The 17,233-nt window shown below is 38.8% G+C and overlaps 1 protein-coding gene across 4 annotated transcripts in view; it reads left to right on the top strand.

The window, feature by feature from the left end:
* Positions 1-17,233, top strand: part of anks1b (ankyrin repeat and sterile alpha motif domain containing 1B) — a 257,933-nt gene that overhangs the window by 81,395 nt on the left and 159,305 nt on the right. For 3 of the 4 annotated variants that reach the window (XM_036576704.1, XM_036576703.1, XM_036576706.1), the window contains exons 5-7: positions 9,658-9,733; positions 13,308-13,409; positions 16,038-16,160. In XM_036576704.1, coding sequence (XP_036432597.1) covers positions 9,658-9,733; positions 13,308-13,409; positions 16,038-16,160 — 301 coding nt within the window. Of the gene's footprint in view, positions 1-5,971; positions 6,780-9,657; positions 9,734-13,307; positions 13,410-16,037; positions 16,161-17,233 lie in introns of those variants that run through there. The other variant, XM_036576705.1, reaches the window with a different exon arrangement.

Genomic DNA, 17,233 nt, shown 5'->3' with positions numbered 1-17,233 from the left:
TTGCCAAATCATTGCTGGATCTTTTTCTCAGTCTCTCTTCTGTACTGGCACATGCACTCTGTCATCCAATAGCAGTCCACTAGCAATGTTGCCTGGACTTTGTCAGAGAGCATCAATAAGACATTGGCCTGGTCAGAGCTGGGGCAGTGTGTCAAGGACTTTCAACCACTTCTCTGACCAGACCAGACCAGACAGGATTCTTTGTATGTGTGTGTGTGCACACAGCAGTATCTGCCTGGATGAAGGCTCATATGTGAGTGAATAGAGTTAATCAGAAAGAGAAAGAAAGAGAAAAGACTGAATGGAGCCAAATGTGTGGTGGAGAGAGAGAGAGAGAGAGAGAGAGAGAGAGAGAGGGCCTGAGAGAGTGAGTAAGGGGAAAAGAGATGAAGAGAGGCATGTAGTGAGAGTGGTGTAGGGCTTGGAGGAATGAATAATTGATCTGGCTCTGAGAGTGAGAGAGAAACAGCAGAACACTCTGTTCTTCAGTTCAGGCCTCAGGCCAGCTCACGTGTGGCCTTGTATGTGTGTGTCTGTGTGTGTGTGTGTGTGTGTGAACAGTGTTCAAATTTAATTAGTAAATAATGAAATAAATAAACAAAGTGTGCAATTCTACTGAGAGTTTTCTTGATTAGTATGCATAAACAATGCTAATACTAATAAGGCCATGTATTACGAAATAATAAATGTAGGTGGCAGTTCAACTACATGAATTTTGGAATGTTAATACAATCAATTATAATAATATTCAATAAAAAATGCTCTTATTTTTGCCAAAAAAATCTTAACAATGTCTGGAAAATAGCATAAAACAGCCCTAGAACTATTCAGAAGAGACGTGTGTCCATCTGGTCATTCCTCACATTTAAACTGATATCTTGATGATAGTGGACAGGCTAGTATGTTAGACCATCATGCTAATGTGCAGTTTAAATGTATTTCTAAATGTTTGTTGAGCTTTATCCTAATGCTGGTTAATGTGAGTTCATTTGAGTGAATCGGCACTTAATCCAGCATATCAGCAGCTACTGCACTCAGCTGCAGCCTGTGTATACAACCACACTCTCGTTTTACGTTTAAAATCCAGCCAAAACTCAACAGATCAGCACGAGCCCGATTCAGCAGTCATTTGAACCACTACAGCTGAGGAAAATACAACCCGTTTTCGAAAAATAAAAACAAAATTTGATGATGTGCAAATCATTTAAACCCTATATTTCATTGAAAATAGTACAAAGACTATAGTAAAAGATTCTCTGAATCTTTTAATGTTATTATGTACTGTAATGATGAAAAGCAAAAGTTCTTTGCTATTTTACGTTGAGAAACATTATTCTTGCATTGTTTCAAGAATTTGATGGTGCAGTCTTTCACAGAGTGGTGAACCCCTCCTCATCTTTACTTCTGAAAGACTCAGCCTCTCTGGGATGCATTTTTATACCCAATCATGTTACTGACCATCTGCCAATTAACCACCAGGTGCTTTTTTTAGCATTACACAACTTTAGCAGCCTTTTGTTGCCCCTGTCCCAACGTTTTTTGGAACGTGTTGTTGGCATCAAATTCAAAATGGGCAAATATAAAAAAAAACAATAAAATTTCTCAGTTTCAACATTTGATATGTTGTCTTTGAATTTTCAGTTTGTACATTAATTCTTTTTTTTCTTTTTTTTTGGAAATGGGGTTGTAGTTCTCCTGTGTTATTAGGCTTAAAATGGAAACTAATTTAAAATTTTATTACAAAAAATAATCAATTTTGATAACTTCAGATCATTTAAATTGACCTAGAGATGTTTCAGTTAACTCCTGTCAGTTTAGTCAGCAAGATGATCGCTAATTCTAGCCAGCTATCCTAGCATCACTGTTGCCAGATTGGGCAATTTCCCACCAAATTTTGCACATCTTGGCTGCTGGACAAAATTTAGTATTTTACAGTATATTAATAATCCTGAGTAATAATCCATCTGAAATTTGAGTAGTCTCATTTCTCCCCACACCCAGTCAGTCACCAAATTTTGACATACACTGACATATTCAGTCCTCTTCAGTGTAGGCCAGTGCCAGACCCATTGGCATTGTTCACAGAGCATTTTCCATCAAGCCACTCTGAACTACTTTGTCTAATTATTTAATTATGCAAACATTTAGAAAACTCAAACAGAGCCAGTCTGCAATTTAGTCCATGAGGCTTTTGAATAATAAGCCTTGAAGGGCCTATTTAATGGAGTTTTGTTTGATGTACTGTGGAAAGGTTTCACTCGCCAGTCCATACGCTTTACATATAGAAACTAGGCTGCAAAAACAGCTCATTTTACATTCAAAAACATTTTTTTGGTTTACATTAATGACAATAGTTCAGCAGGTAACAACAAATAGCAGTTTGTTATTGAGGTTGTGCTGGTTTGAGTGCTGTATTATTTAGTATTATGGTTGAAATGCTGACCTTCAACTTTTTTGATTGGTGATGGCGGCTTTTCTTGCATTTTGTCTGGAACTATAGAAGCAGTTTGGCCTCCATGCCTAGTATTGTTTCATAATTAGGGAGTTCAATACAGCCCTTCACTTGGCAACAGCTAGTTTGGCTAACTAGCGCTAAATTAGCATAAGCATTTGCTTGTGTCCGGTGCTACAACAATAAGCAAACAGCCATGTTGCATTTAGGCTGCTATCTGTTAGAATCAGGTGTGACGGTTCCAGACCCCAGATAAGCTACACAGTGATTTTTAGCCTTCAGTGTTTTACTAATGTAGAGCTGATTAATGAACTGATGTTTCAGACAATGTATCAGATCATGTGAAGTAAAGTAGCTTGTTAAAGGCTGCTCTTGACATGAAATGATCACAGAAATATGAATAAATATGTAACAGTTTGTGCAGTCTGACAGAGTTAGGCAGTGTTGTATTGTTAGTGAGTATTAGTTTTGAAGGGAGTCACCAGACGGAATGAAAATGCAATTATCAAATCATTGCCTGTCGCTCATCTTCTCAATAGAGAGTAAGTCATATACCGCATTCCGTTTAGTTTATCAGTCCAACATTCAATTAGCAAGCATCTTCAGGAATGAAGAGCAGACTCTGCAGCTTTTGTAATGACAGAGCAAAAACATAGAAAGACATGGTGTACTGTAGGTGATTCAATACCTTTGAGCTATCTAAGTCTCTGTGATCGGAAGGAAGATGTGAGACATGACATCAATAGTTAAATTTACTTTCCCCGCCTGCTGGTGCACAAAGATTCAAACAAAAATCAGAAGACATTTTAGTGGCAACTGTACTTCAGTCAAAGATTGTGGGGAAATACAAATTTCGACTTTTAAATGACATTCTGTAAAGAATTGTGCGTCATGACCAAGCGCATTAACTAGCAAGGGAAAAAAGTAAATGTGGATCCTCCTGTATGTAGTGTCATTGCAACTCTTTACTTACAATGTACTCAGTGTATGTTTATTGGATTGAAATATAGAAACAAGCAGTGATTGCAGTGAGTGTGTGTTTGTATAAAACATAATTGCCTTTGCAAATTTGTTTCTCACTGATCACAAAATGCTTCATACATATTTGTTTTTGCTTGGTCCTCTGCACTTTGCAAAACAAAGTGGTCCCCCTATTCCAAACACTGACAAACTCAGTAGCTCAGTATTTGTACTTAGCACCCAATACCTGGTTTGATTAATCAGTACTTCATTAAGTAATTATGTGTGCTGGTGGTGGAATTTGAAGAAGTCATTCACTGAATAAGTCGCATTTACATAATTTCCCCTTGTTCCCTAACGTAACTGATCAGCCAAGACATGTTTGGTTTTTGAAGTTTATTGACATTTTTTAACCTCGTTTTTATTACTGAAACATGTTCACAACGAATCTCTTCGCTTTAATGTTTTTCTGGTAATCTCTAAGGACGTGAACCAAAACAACAAAATGTTATAAGACAGAAGTAAGAAGAAAAATCTCAGTGGCCGTCAGTGTGTTGCAAAATAAATGTATAGTAATAATTAGTTTTAAAGTACTTCATCCGACAACAGCAAACAGTGAAAAGTTACATTATTTACAAACTTACATTTAAGTCTTACAGTGTTATAGTAATCACAATATGGTCACTTAAACTGGAAAATGATACTAAAAATCAGTTTAAAGTCCATTTAAAAATGTAGGTTTATTTTTACTAATTCAGTCAGTCATCATTGTTTATATATCCAAGAAAAAAGAGTTTTAGTTGTTTGAATTTTTGGGCGGGTCCCAGTATTTGTCGTCAAAATAACCCAACGTTTATTTATTTATTTACTTACTTACTTACTTACTTACTTACTTACTTATTGATTTATTGATTTATTGATTGATTTCAATGTCCTTGTCTCCAGCACTTTCCAAAACAAAATGGTCTCAATGTTCAGAACACATGAAAATAGCTGTAAAAAGTGATGCTGAAATCATATTGATCACTGACGCCAAAAATGGTTGCAATCATCAACAACTACAGTCACTGCTAATCTCTCCCACTCTGTGGATGCGTTATCTGAAGAACAGAATGCATGCTGGATAGGGCCTTTGCTTGTGGCTGAGAGCAGCTGTATGAGAACAGGACTTTGATCCCAGAAACCGTGGGTATCAACCCCCCTCTCTTGTTGCCTCCCTCTCCCCCCTGACAGAAACAGTACAGGCTGTAAAAACAGGATGAGGATGCGATACTGCACTGATACGATATGTGACACAAAGTGCAAAGTTTGACGGTCCTTTTGCAGTTTGTGGGAGTTATTTGGGTGTGTGTGTATGTGTACAAACATGAGTTTGCACATGGGAAATAATTGCAAATAAAAACCCCTTCTCTGTCTAAATGTGAATGAATTATGTATGATGCATTTGCAGTGCTTTCTCTCCCTTGACTCCACCCAGCCTATCTCTCCTCTCCGCTCTCTCTCTGTCAGTGAAACACACTCGCACAGGCTCAGGCAGAGCAGGCCACGTTAGTAACACTCACACATGCACATATGCATTGATCCAGGTTTGGGACGATTTCACTGTGGAGTTGAGTTCGGTGTTCCCTCCATTCATGAAGGAAGAAGTCAGGAAATCCCACTTTCTGCTGCTTGCTTGTATGTAAAATATACTCTTTCCCCAAATCAGAGGCCTATTGCATAGCTGTTGTTAGACCAGTCATACAGTACTGTCTAAAAATCTTAGGCTGAGAGAATTAGATTGTCACTGTCGGAACAAAATCTCATTTCCCCCAAAAAAATAACTTTACAAGAGAAACATTCTTACATTTCAGTGCATGTTAGTATAGCTTGATTTTATTCAAAGTTATTTTAGACTATTTAGTAGTCCATTCATCATGAAAATTTGCCACATTGAAACTTTTGTAGTTTATTAATTTATACTCATAGGAGAACGCCACCAATTTTTCAAAAATTCTGCACAATTAAATGGTTAAGATGTAAACAGAGTCATTCAGAGTGGTTTGATGTGAAATGCTCTGCTGTGGGTACCGAGTCTGAATTGTTTATAGTGGTGGTGATAGGAACCAGACATCTGAAAAGTTTAATGCCTCTGAAAGCGCTCTCATAAAATGTTATTACATGAAATGGTTAGATATATGCTGCCTGACGTTTGACACCTTGCTTTATGATAGTTTTGTGATAAAGCTTTGGCTTAAAATGTATTTAAATCCATTTATTTTAATCCATTCATGGTGGAGGTGTACACGATACAACTGCAGGGCGTTGTAAGGCAAAATAGTCCCAGAAGAAAACAGCTTTTTTTAAATTTATGACTATTTTATTACCATCAACATTACATATAAAAACATAGAGGACACATGTAGGTTCACTGGTGGTTAGGGATAGTAAGTAAAATGGCTATATTTGTGTTGTAGACATTGTGACCCCTGGTTCCTATCACCAAAGAAATCTGAAGTTGGTAAGTTTCTCTACAATGAACCATTTCATATCAAACCACTCTGAATAACTCTGTTTGCATCGCAAGTACTGAATTATTCCGAAATGTTTAAAAAGTGGTGGAATTCCTCTTTAGCGTGCGCGGTGGCTGAGGAACCTAAAAGAGGTGAAGAACTAAACTTAAAGCTCTAATTATTTCACAAGATATCAATAATTTTACTGACTTCTACTGACAAGATATCAGTACTTTTACTGATATAAAATTCTTGTTATTTGTTGTCATATTTATATTTATTTTTTATCCTAATGTTAAATAATACTCTTACTGTCCAGATAAAGAGCTATGAACATTTTCTTCACTGGTCTAAGACTTTTACACAGTACTGTCTAGAAGGTACAAATAAACAGGTAAGTTTAAAAGCGAAAGACAGACGGAGGCAGAAAGTAAGACAGAGAGAGAAACAGAGATATGGGAAGGCTCTTTAGTTCCTGGAAGCCCAGTGAGAGAGAATTGATTTCCTTTCTCCAGTGATATCACAAGCTAATCGCCCTGGGAAACAGGACTGGAAGTGGCCCTCAGTGACGGGGGCGTTCACTTCCTCTCTTACCGTGAGCGCGCTCAGTGCTCATCCAGATCCGGAGGAACATTGTGGAGAAGGCTGGAGCCTAACACAGCCTCCGCACACATTGTTGTGTCTTTGAGCTTCATCCCTGGAGCCACGGCCACCGCCTGTAGCGATCTGACTGCGCTACATTTGGATTTGCTCCTGCTCTAGAAGAGGCGTTTTCGTGCGATTGCTCTGGATTTTCTTTGCGCCATTTGAGCCCCCAGAATATTGCCTTTGGGTCTGAGACGTTTCACACTGAGTGAAGGTGCACTTTTTGAAATGTAAGTACGGATTAGTCTCTTCAGCCTGTGTGAGTGCTGGGTCTGCTCTCTGTGCACTGTGTGAAGACATAGAGCTGCAGAAGAGCGTTCAAAAAAGATTGGCCTTTATGCTTTATGTATGGCCTCTGGGTCTCTGAGCACGGTTGAAAGACTGAGTGGATTTTCAGTGTCTTCTCAGTACACTGTTGAGGGTTCTACTGGACTAGAATTGGACCAGTGAAGTCCAGCTACTTCTTAGAAGTGTGGTGATGCATCTGAATAGGTTTACCCAATCAATATTGCAAAACACCACAGAGGTGTTATAAATCTTAGCAGCTCTGCCTGTGGCCTCAGCACACCTGTGTAGTGGTGTGCAGTGCCAGCTGTATCGCATGGTTTAGTATTATAGCACTCTCTGTGGAAATGTTGGTCAAAATGTTTAGATGTCCACGCAAGTCTTACAGCTGTAACCAAACTGATGCTTGAAGTATAACCCTTAGACATCTTCATTTATTGTCATTTTTTCATTCATAAATTTGATTCACACAACGTCACTGTTTCTGTGTAATTAATTACATGGCATTTGATTCCATTCTGACAGGTTTAAGTCTGCGCTTCTGATTTTATTTCACTCTATAATGTCAAGTATGGCAAATGTAAAGGAGGGTTCTCTTTTCTCAAAAGAAGACTGTGTGCACAATAGTGTTGTAGTCAAGACCACTAGAGTTGAGTCCGAGACAAGACTGAAACCAGGAGTGGCGAGACCAAGACAAGATCAAGACCACATTAAGAGTTTGAGTGAAAGAAATGTTTTATTCCATTTGAGGATTTTGTTGATATTCAGTAATGATAGAAAAAAACTGGTTTTTAGTTACCTCAGACAGAGATGTTGCACTCAGCTGGTCTCGAAAACAACTTCAGAGTCCACCTTACCACAAGACCGAGACAAGGGTGAGTCAGAATAATGTTGAGACCTACCCAAGCTGAGACAGAGATTGTTAATTTATACTTTATGCACTCAAGACTGGATTCGAGTACTACGACCCTAATGCATAACAGTAAGCGTTTCTTTAGGGATTATATCAGCACATATCGGTATCTGCAGGAAATTAATTAAAAAGTTACGGAACTGAGAAACGAGCAGGGGGAAGGGGGTGGAGAACATAGTGTGCTGGATAGAGAGAGCAGGAAAGCAGTGAAGAGGAAGACATGTTTAAATTTTAAAATTTTAAATCGATAATTGATGACATGCTTATTGTACTGCTGAAGAGAATAACATTTAGGCACCGTGGTGTCACTGTGCTAAAATGTCTGCATTTTATTAATTAAATCTATAAATAAATGGTATAAATGTTTATTTATCAGTATGAAAAATATTTGTTATTGGCATCGACCTGCAGTTCCCATGTTGGTGCCTTTCTGCTTTTTATCAATTTTAAATCATCATAAAACATCTTCTCTTTGACTTTAAAACACAAATGGGACTTGTTTAAAAGTTTTAAATCTGCTTTTTCAACAGATTTTTTCCACTTGTTTAAATGAACTATGTGAGAACTAATTAATATCAAATAATCTAATTAAACTAATTAAAATCAAATGATCAAATACACTTCTTGTTAATGATAACGAAGACCTTTGCACAGTGTTTGACTTGTTAAAAGGTTTCAGTGGTGATGGTGGGTTTAAACAACTGGGTGGAAGTGAGAGCAGTCCAGATGCATCCAAGGGAACCTGGCTCATAAATCTCAAATATGGATGGAATTGAAATATGTATAATAAATATCTTAAAGAGGAACTACACCAGTTTTTCAAAATTTGTACAAAATTCTGTCCTTGAGATGCAGACAAAGTCATTCACAGTGTTCAGTTCAGATTTCTTTACAGTGGTGGTGATAGGAACCAGGGGTCACAATGTTAGAGTGCAAATATAGCCTTTTTTATTTGCTATCTACTTTTAATGTACTGTCAAAAATGGCTGTTTAACCCACATGTGGCTTCTGTTTTAGAGCAAAACTTTGTTAGGACTGTTGTGAAACAGTGTCTCAGGCATCCGGCAACACATTCGTAACTATTTCATTAACAGGTTTCTGTGAGGGAGCTTTTAGAGACATGCTTCAGACGTCTGGTTCCCATTACTGCCACCGTGAACGATTATGAGCATTCCACAGCAAACCACTCTAAATGAGTTTGTTTACGTCTTAATGATTTACTTATGGTAACATTCTGAAATATGCATGTTCATAGTGGGCTGAAATGCTTGCTGTGCCACAGGTGTTATGCATCCACTGCAGAAGTACATCTTATTGTAGTGCGCTATGGATCTATAGGGTGAGATTCTGTGCTGCAGGGGGCAGGATAGCATAGTCTTTGATTTAATGAAGGCCAGTGGGACATGTTCTCAGTAAAGCTGAATATTGCGTGCACTCCCCCAGCAGTTTATTAAAATGCTCCTGCTCAACAGTGTATGGAGCTCTGTTACACAATCTTTTTGTCTCTCCGGGTCTTCCTCCCTCTCTCACTCCCTCTCCTGCCCTCCCCCTCTTCCTCTTCATTGCTTTCCTGTTCTCTCTATCCAGCACTCCACTCCCTTCCCCCCTGCTCATCACTCAGTTCTGTAACTTTTTAATCATGATGCTGTTGTGCATAATTGTGTAAAATGACAAATTGACAGATTTCACCAGAGCCAAAGCAGGTGTACTGTAGTTTAAATTACTGTGGGAATTGTCCCAGAGGATGAGTTTGTTTCACTGATAGATTGTAAAAACCCACCTTTTTTTCTAGGAGCAGTAATAACATTGCAGCATCATATTCTCTGTCTCGCTCTGCCGGGCTTGTGTATATGTTTGTGTTTGTTTCTGGGTTATTGACTGCTCTCTCTTTCTCTCTCTCTTTCTCTCAGACGGAGAAAGGCAGTGCTCTTCATGAAGCTGCTCTCTATGGTAAAATGGATGTAGTTCGGCTCCTGCTTGACTCAGGTATGTTGTTCCTCCTCTCCATCTGGACTGGCAGCCACGCAAACTTTCAACATAGCACCGTGTACTTCTGTGTGTGTGTGTGTGTGTGTGTGTGTGTGTGTGTGTGTGTGCCTCATAATGGGGTATTTCTGTGTACCTGGTACAGATGTGTGTGTGTAAAAGTGGGGTGTTTTCTGTCACAGTAAAAAAAAGTAATTTCTTCAGTAATTTTCTTTCTTCCTTACAGCACTGATACTGATTTTAGGGAGCTAAGAAATCCAGTAACTGATAATATTGACCAGTGTAATTTTTCTTTTCTTTATTTAACTAATAGTTTTAGCTAAACAGTGCTTTTACTAAATTGTTACACTTCTTAAGTTCAATGAATCAGTCGAAACTCACAGTCTTAAATAATGCACTATAGTATTGAGGGAGGGGGTACCCAGAATTCTTTGCACATTTGGTTAATCTGTTTATCACCTCTTATTGGGCCTCATTCGCCAACCTTTCTTAAGAGGAAATTTCTTCTTAAAACCCGATTACGCAGTTTTACGAAGAATCTGATATTCACTAATGTTTTCTTATTTGGGATTTGTTCTTAGGTAAAAACAGAATCTACACACTCAAGAGCACAAAGATGTGAACAGTTCTGCAGTTTAAGAACACATCATGAATCTGACGTACACTTTTTCTTTTTTGTACACAAGCTTTCTCAAAAACAAATTTAACAAAAAACTTAGGAAGATTTTCGTGAATGTGGCCCATAGTTCTTTTTTTATCAGTCCTCCTCATTAAAAAATGTTTTTTTACATAATAACATGCAATTCTCATGCTAAAGGTTAGGTTTAGAATTATTTTCTAGGTTTTTGTAATACATGCCATGATGGTGCTTACCAGTTCAGTCTGTCTTGCTACCATTGTATCACTGTATTGTGCCCTATAGTGAGTTGTCATGATCATTCTTATGTGCTCTTACATAGTTAAAAGAATCATCACACTGTTTTTCGCAACAGTGTAAGCATAGGACTGTTTATCAATCACAACCTGAATTGGACATCGTCATTATAGCACTTACATGAATTTATATCAGCCTTTAAGACGGCAAAGATTGCAGTAACCAAATATCTTTTAACTTATATGTAACAAAACATGTAAAATACATTCAGATGTATGTTTAAGGTAAGAATTACATGAGAAAAAATGAGCTGTGTATGAAACAACAAAAGCTAATTTACAAAAAATAATGAAACCAAAAGGTGAAGCTCCACGCCTCGCTACAGTATTCAGAGGCAGGCTGCTCAAGACTGCGCAAAGATCCACTTACTTTCACAATATGCTTTGCAAGTAATGGCTAATTGCTGTAGGTGATGCCTAAGCTGTATCTCCCAGACTGGAACGTTTTTTGCAGTATTATTCCTGCAGCGTTTCTGCTGTAAATTTACATCAGTTCTTTACAATGTGGGGTGTGTGTGTGTGTGTGTGCAGTGAGGTTCCACACACACTCCCTTTATGACCTTGCAGCTTCCCTCTCAGAGCCATCTGCGGAACAGGAAGTGGGAGACTGTGGAGCTTCCTGTGTTAGAGAATGGGCTTTGTGGTCGTATTATTGAGAAAAAATCTCTTTTCTCATATTTGTTGAAGTTCAGGACTGAATTGAGTTTTTATCATGTATTTGAAGTGACACCTCTCCGTCTCCCATAATGCAGTGTTGGCGAGCTAACACTTTGTTCTGTATGTTGTGAAGGCCCACAGAGTAGTCATGTAAGGAATCATGCATAATCATTACTGACTTTCACTCAAATCGACTGCTCCTAAACCTGCATTTAACACTTCTTAGAGTGTTTCCACACTCGGCACATCCTGGTGAAATTGCTCTGTTAGTGCGGTTCATTACAGCAGGTGTCACATGCCAGTCAAGCTCTGGTATGGACCAAGTAAGCGGACTGAAGTATGATCGCAAAACAGACAAGAAATGTCTGTGCGTACAAACACAGAATAAACCGTTATGTCGTCTCTGCACACCTTCTTTTGTAGGTACAAAAAATAAGCTTTTGATGCTGTTTGATGCATGCTTGTTGATTATCTATCTGATTTGGTATTACAGATCGGATGGTTACGTTTTTAAAATTGGTGGAGGCACATTCAAAGCCATCATAAAATACACAGTGCACACAGGCACATATGACAGAATATGTAAATTATATGTAGTTCAGGAAGTTTTTGGATTTTATCCTAGTTATAGTTGCTGGGTGCTCATAATTTGCCCAATAAGCTGTGACTTTTTATCTGTTTGACTGTTGTTTACATCTTTTGCTTTTATGTCAAATATATTTGTGTGAATGCTAAACTAACGAGAACTGAAATGCAGCAATGTATGACATTCTGCTTTGGTCTGGACCAGGAGACCCAAGCTACAAACATCTAAACAGAAATATAACGTACATTTGGATACATTTTGGTACAACTGAGATAATATTCATTGTTCTTCCTGACCCCTGTTGTCCTCTGGCTTAACTGAGCAGTGTTTTATGTGTGTTTCGAGATGCCTGCTGGGGGGCTGCAGCCCACAATAAGCAATAAGCCATGAGAGGCGATACATTACTGTGGTTTTCCCATGGTGCTAAGCATGTTGAAATCACTGTGAAAACACACAGCCTTGAGTTTCTTACTGCATTCATAAAACGGTGAAAACACGGCACATTAATATATAATATAATTGTTGCGTCCAGAGATATGTGCATATGGAGTATTTTACAACATTGTTGAAGGTGCCTCAGCCTTTTAAAATCGAAGCTATTCTATAATTACAGATTGAGAGCTCATGAAGAGATGATGATACGCATCCACTTGTCAGGAAACTGAACTGTTGCATGAACCAGTGAAGGTATATGGGTCATTGTCCTGAATTGGTTCAAAGTCAGAGTCCAAAACCCATTTCAGACTTTTGACTTTAGACTAAAATAATTTTGCTTTGAATGACCATATACTTATATGTTTCTTTTAATGAAATAAATGATTGAACAACGAGCATTGATCACAACAGTCATAACTCTACCAAATGTTTCAGTAGTGACTGTTTGGTACTGACACATAAAAATGATATCCAGTACATGACAAACAAACACAGATTTGAAAAGTTTATTTAAGAAAACGTTTGTTTTTTTTTAAATAAAACAAAAATAATGTAATTGTATTTTTACAGGTTGAAATATATATATTTACTTATTCTGGGTTTAGGTTTCTGATTATGTGTCTTTGGTTCGTTTTACCCTTGTATTGCTGATGAACCATGCAACAGAGCAATCCCACCAGGATCCGTTTTACCGAAACGACATATGAACACACATGTAGAAGACTTCTTTTTGTATTTGTGTATCATTCTGTGTGTGTGTGTGTGTGTGCGCGCATACCTTCAGGAAGTGTGAAAGTGTGAGGGAAGTGTTGGGGGTGTAGGTGAGTGTTGTTGTGACAGAGGTCAACCCCACTGAACATTTGTCCTAGTTGTCCCCTGACTTTCTCTGTCTCTCTTTATCTCTCTCTTACTCTTTCTGTTTCTCTCTCTCTCTCTGTCTTTCTGTCTCGCTCTCTCTTTCAGGGATCGATGTCAACATCACAGATAGCCAGGGAAAAACTGCTTTAGAGATACTGAAAGAACACCCAGCCCAGAAATCACAACAGATCACTGCTCTCATACAAGGTAATGTGCACATCACACACACGCACAGCTGATGCCACATTTATAAATGTGCATGTAGAAATGTCATTTTCATGAGCAAGAATCTTTTAGTGTAGAAGCTACACTGCGGATGATCTGACCAGCAGCTGAAAGTGCTCTCCCCAAAAAACACTCCCTCTAGAAACACACACTCACACACGAGCAGGCGTGTGCTGCTGGCGTGTCTCTGAGGACGGATGTGTGCTGATTGATAACGGCTATTGGAGGATGTTTGTGTTAGATGGAGAACAATGGCAGATTAAAGTACGAAAGAAATTTTCATCCTCAAGTGCAATCTCAGAGCTTCTAATCAGCCTGACAGTAAAAGAACTCTGGCAGATACCGTCCTGCTACTTGCTGCTGTAGCTGGCAAGAGATCATAAGCTGTATTCTATGGTAAGTGCTTTTAAAAGGCCATTGGTAGAAAGCTCTAGTTACTTATTGTCAGATATTACTCCAAATTCAGGGGTTTTAGGTCAGTGTGAATAAAGGAATAGTTAAAGTGAATATTTAGCCTTGTAGCATCAAGGCAAAGATCAGTAGAAGTAATCTTGAATCTTGAATTTTATCCATCTTTATTGATAACAGTATCATACAGGGAAAGGGGCCCGGAGCACAACCAATGTTACAAAATGTTCTTCTGCACTTTTGCATGCAATTACACATTTCCACCAGAGAGGTCCCCAAATCCCCAAATCTTACTTAATGTAGCTGTATTATACTTCTTTTTACATCATGCATGCTGAGTTTAACCTTGGCTGAATGGAAAGATTGTTATTAAATTTGTTTCTGCTGTCAGTCTCCTCTTGAACATTGAGTGTGTCTTTCGTCTTACCTCCATTTTAGTGACATTAGATTAAAATGTGGGTGTGCTTTATTAATCATCTGAGACAATAGAGACAAGACACTCCAGTAGCCTGTCTGAACGCCATAGTCACCTCAGACATGGGCTTTTAGGAATTGCAGGAATTCCTTGATTATGAATGACTATGGTTTTTCTAATCTCTGGTGTATGAGGCGTCTTGGAGTCTATTGTTGTGTCCACAGAAGTCCTATGGGCTGTGCAGGGCTATAGTTAGAGAAGCTGTGGAGATGTTGATTATAACATTTGCTGATCCTGTGGTCGTCACTGCTGCAGAAGCTGTGTTTATGTGAGAGGGTGTGAGGATGAGGACCGTATGAAAGAAATTTCAGCAGAGTAAATATCAGATAGGATGGGCACAGGAGACTGATATGCAGTATATCAAATATCAAAGAAAAGATCAGTCTTGTTTCATTTCCTGTTTTCAGTGGCAGTATTTTCATGCTGCCGATCAGGTCCTGGCAGACAATGCTGCTTGCTGTTTGTGAGGTCAGTTTAGGTTGTAGGAGATCTCCAGAGGCGTGTCTCAAGACCAGCTAGTTGCATTCAGTGATTTGTAAAGGTAGAGTTCAGTGATTATTCAAATGAACACAGTTTTCCATTATCGAAAATGTAGTCGAACAGCCAAGACGTATTCAGTGCCGGACTTTGCTTCGGTAGATTTGCACTGAAGTTACAATGCTAATGGAGCTAACAAGTAACAGAAGCTTATACATTTGTACCTCTAAAGCCCCAGGGAACCTAAATCTGTGTTTTCTTTGTAAGTAGGTTAATCTTGCTCTTGTGTGTACATGATAAACATGTATAAACAATGTCCTGTGAATAACCTTTCCAGTGTCCAATGAATGAAAGTTTTCCAACACTCTCCTCTTTCACTGTAGAGTATTGCTTACCGTTTCCTAATCTTGAGAAGCGCTAAGCAGTACCCTCACCAACCTCATGGCTGATGTGGTTTGTCCTGCCGACACAACTTTAACAAAGCTGTGCTTCCTTACTGTCTATTTCTCTCAGTTCGAGTTGGGGAAACTTACCCGAGAGAAAGCTAACAACCAAGTGGATGCTAATCTAGCAAGCATAGCCGGTGTTTTCAAGCTGGCTCATCTGCCTGTCTGCCTGTCATCCATTAATTTTTTCAATTTCATTCATTTGTCCATCTGTCCGTGTAGTTGTCCATTCATTAATTTATCCATTCGTTTATTTGTGTGCCACTGACCACACTAACATCCTCAGCAGTAAAGTGAATAAGAACCATACCCTCTTTTAGACGTCACCATATAAAAGCTGACTATTGTTTTTACTGAGCTTTGGACACAGTGGGGAGAGTCTACAGTACCACCTGCATATGTAGAGCTTGTTGCACTCACTTCTCCCTCGTGCTGTTGTGTTTAGTCGTGCTACTGTAGTATAGCAGGCTGGGACTGTTGGACTGTGGGATATCAATCACGCATGCTCATTAGAATATTAAGACCACATTCAGACAGTTCTCATATAGGTCTGATCAGTGGATTTTGAGCCATGTTTTATCATGTTTCTATATTGTTATTCAATCTTTGCTGGATGTTTAATAGAACACACAGTTGTACTGTCATATAAATATTGTCATATCAGCGTGTTTCCTATGTTGCCCCCAACCAATATGCCTTGTGTTAGCTCGCAGTGGTGCATCTGCAGCTAAGCTGCACGCGTGGTCTTCTCATGCTACAGTGAATGTGTGAATACCTTTGTTTACTAACTGTGTTCATGTACAGAGTTTATGATGGCAGAGAGCGACAGAGGCAGTGTCCCGGAGGAGCCGGTTCGTCAGTGTCCAGTACCCACACCTCGCACCTCAATACCCTCACCTGCTGCCTCCCCGTCACTCAGACATAAAAGTAAGAATGAGTGTCTGTATGTATGTGTGTGGTTTGCCTTTGCTGTCTGCAGGGAGGCGCAGTGAGAGTGTATGGGAGCCTCATCAAGGGCAGATGAATATCGGGGTGGCAGTGACTGTTTTTCAGTCTTTCAGTGTGGAGGGCAGTTTTTGTCCTGTTTGTTATTTTGCTGCTGTTTTGTTATTTTGTTTTTGGGGCTATGCAGAACCTGTCCTGACCACACTGACTGCTTGTATATGCCATTTGTCATCATAAATTTTCCTTTATTTATCCATTTACTTTATTAACGCTTTAAGGCCCACACAAAAACATGACTGTCTCTGATCTTTAGTCTTCTCTTCTTTATTAATAATGTGATTTCAAAGTGCGAGTGCGACTGTTGCATGTATCTGATGTAACAAAGCTGAAACTCATTTTTTTGGCTTTTTAAAAAACATTTTAAATTTTTCAGAAAAAAAAAAAAATTGAACAACAACATGTAATATTTCTGCTAAACAATAATAAGTACCAACCAATCCAAATTGTGCTGAATGAGCTTGGGCACTCAATCAGAAAAAAATCACAGTGCAGCCAACATTAAAGGAAGCCTCATGCATCTTTTATACGGTGATAGAAAAAAACAGTAGCACACGTGAAGTGCCAGTTCTGCATGCTGATGTATTTTACAGTGGTGAAATGTGAACATATAAGCTTTAAACGAGTTTAAGGGACTATCACCAAATTCTCAGAATATATCGCCAGTAAGACACTCGGTTCAAACAGGTTACAATCATTTGCATTTATAATTTCTTGTGTGCTCCCTTTTGTTTGTTACTGTGCTGAGCCAATCATGATAGTGTGGATGTCATAAACAAGATCTCTCCGGCGAAGAATCTAGATTGTGTTTGCTTGTGTCTGTATGTGAGGTTGTTCTGATTCAGTAAAGCCTGTGTAGTCGCTCTTGCTGAGATTACAATACAGGTAACAGCAGCACCAAGCGGGCAAGCTGAGTACTGCACTTTATTACTGTGTGGATCTGACCTGTGGGGAAACAATTTGGTGTTACTGACCACCTGTAGATTTATCTCACATAC

Source organism: Colossoma macropomum, unplaced genomic scaffold (assembly GCF_904425465.1).
Source record: "Colossoma macropomum unplaced genomic scaffold, Colossoma_macropomum, whole genome shotgun sequence".
Taxonomy (NCBI): domain Eukaryota; kingdom Metazoa; phylum Chordata; class Actinopteri; order Characiformes; family Serrasalmidae; genus Colossoma; species Colossoma macropomum.
This window is presented reverse-complemented; position numbering and strand designations above follow the sequence as displayed.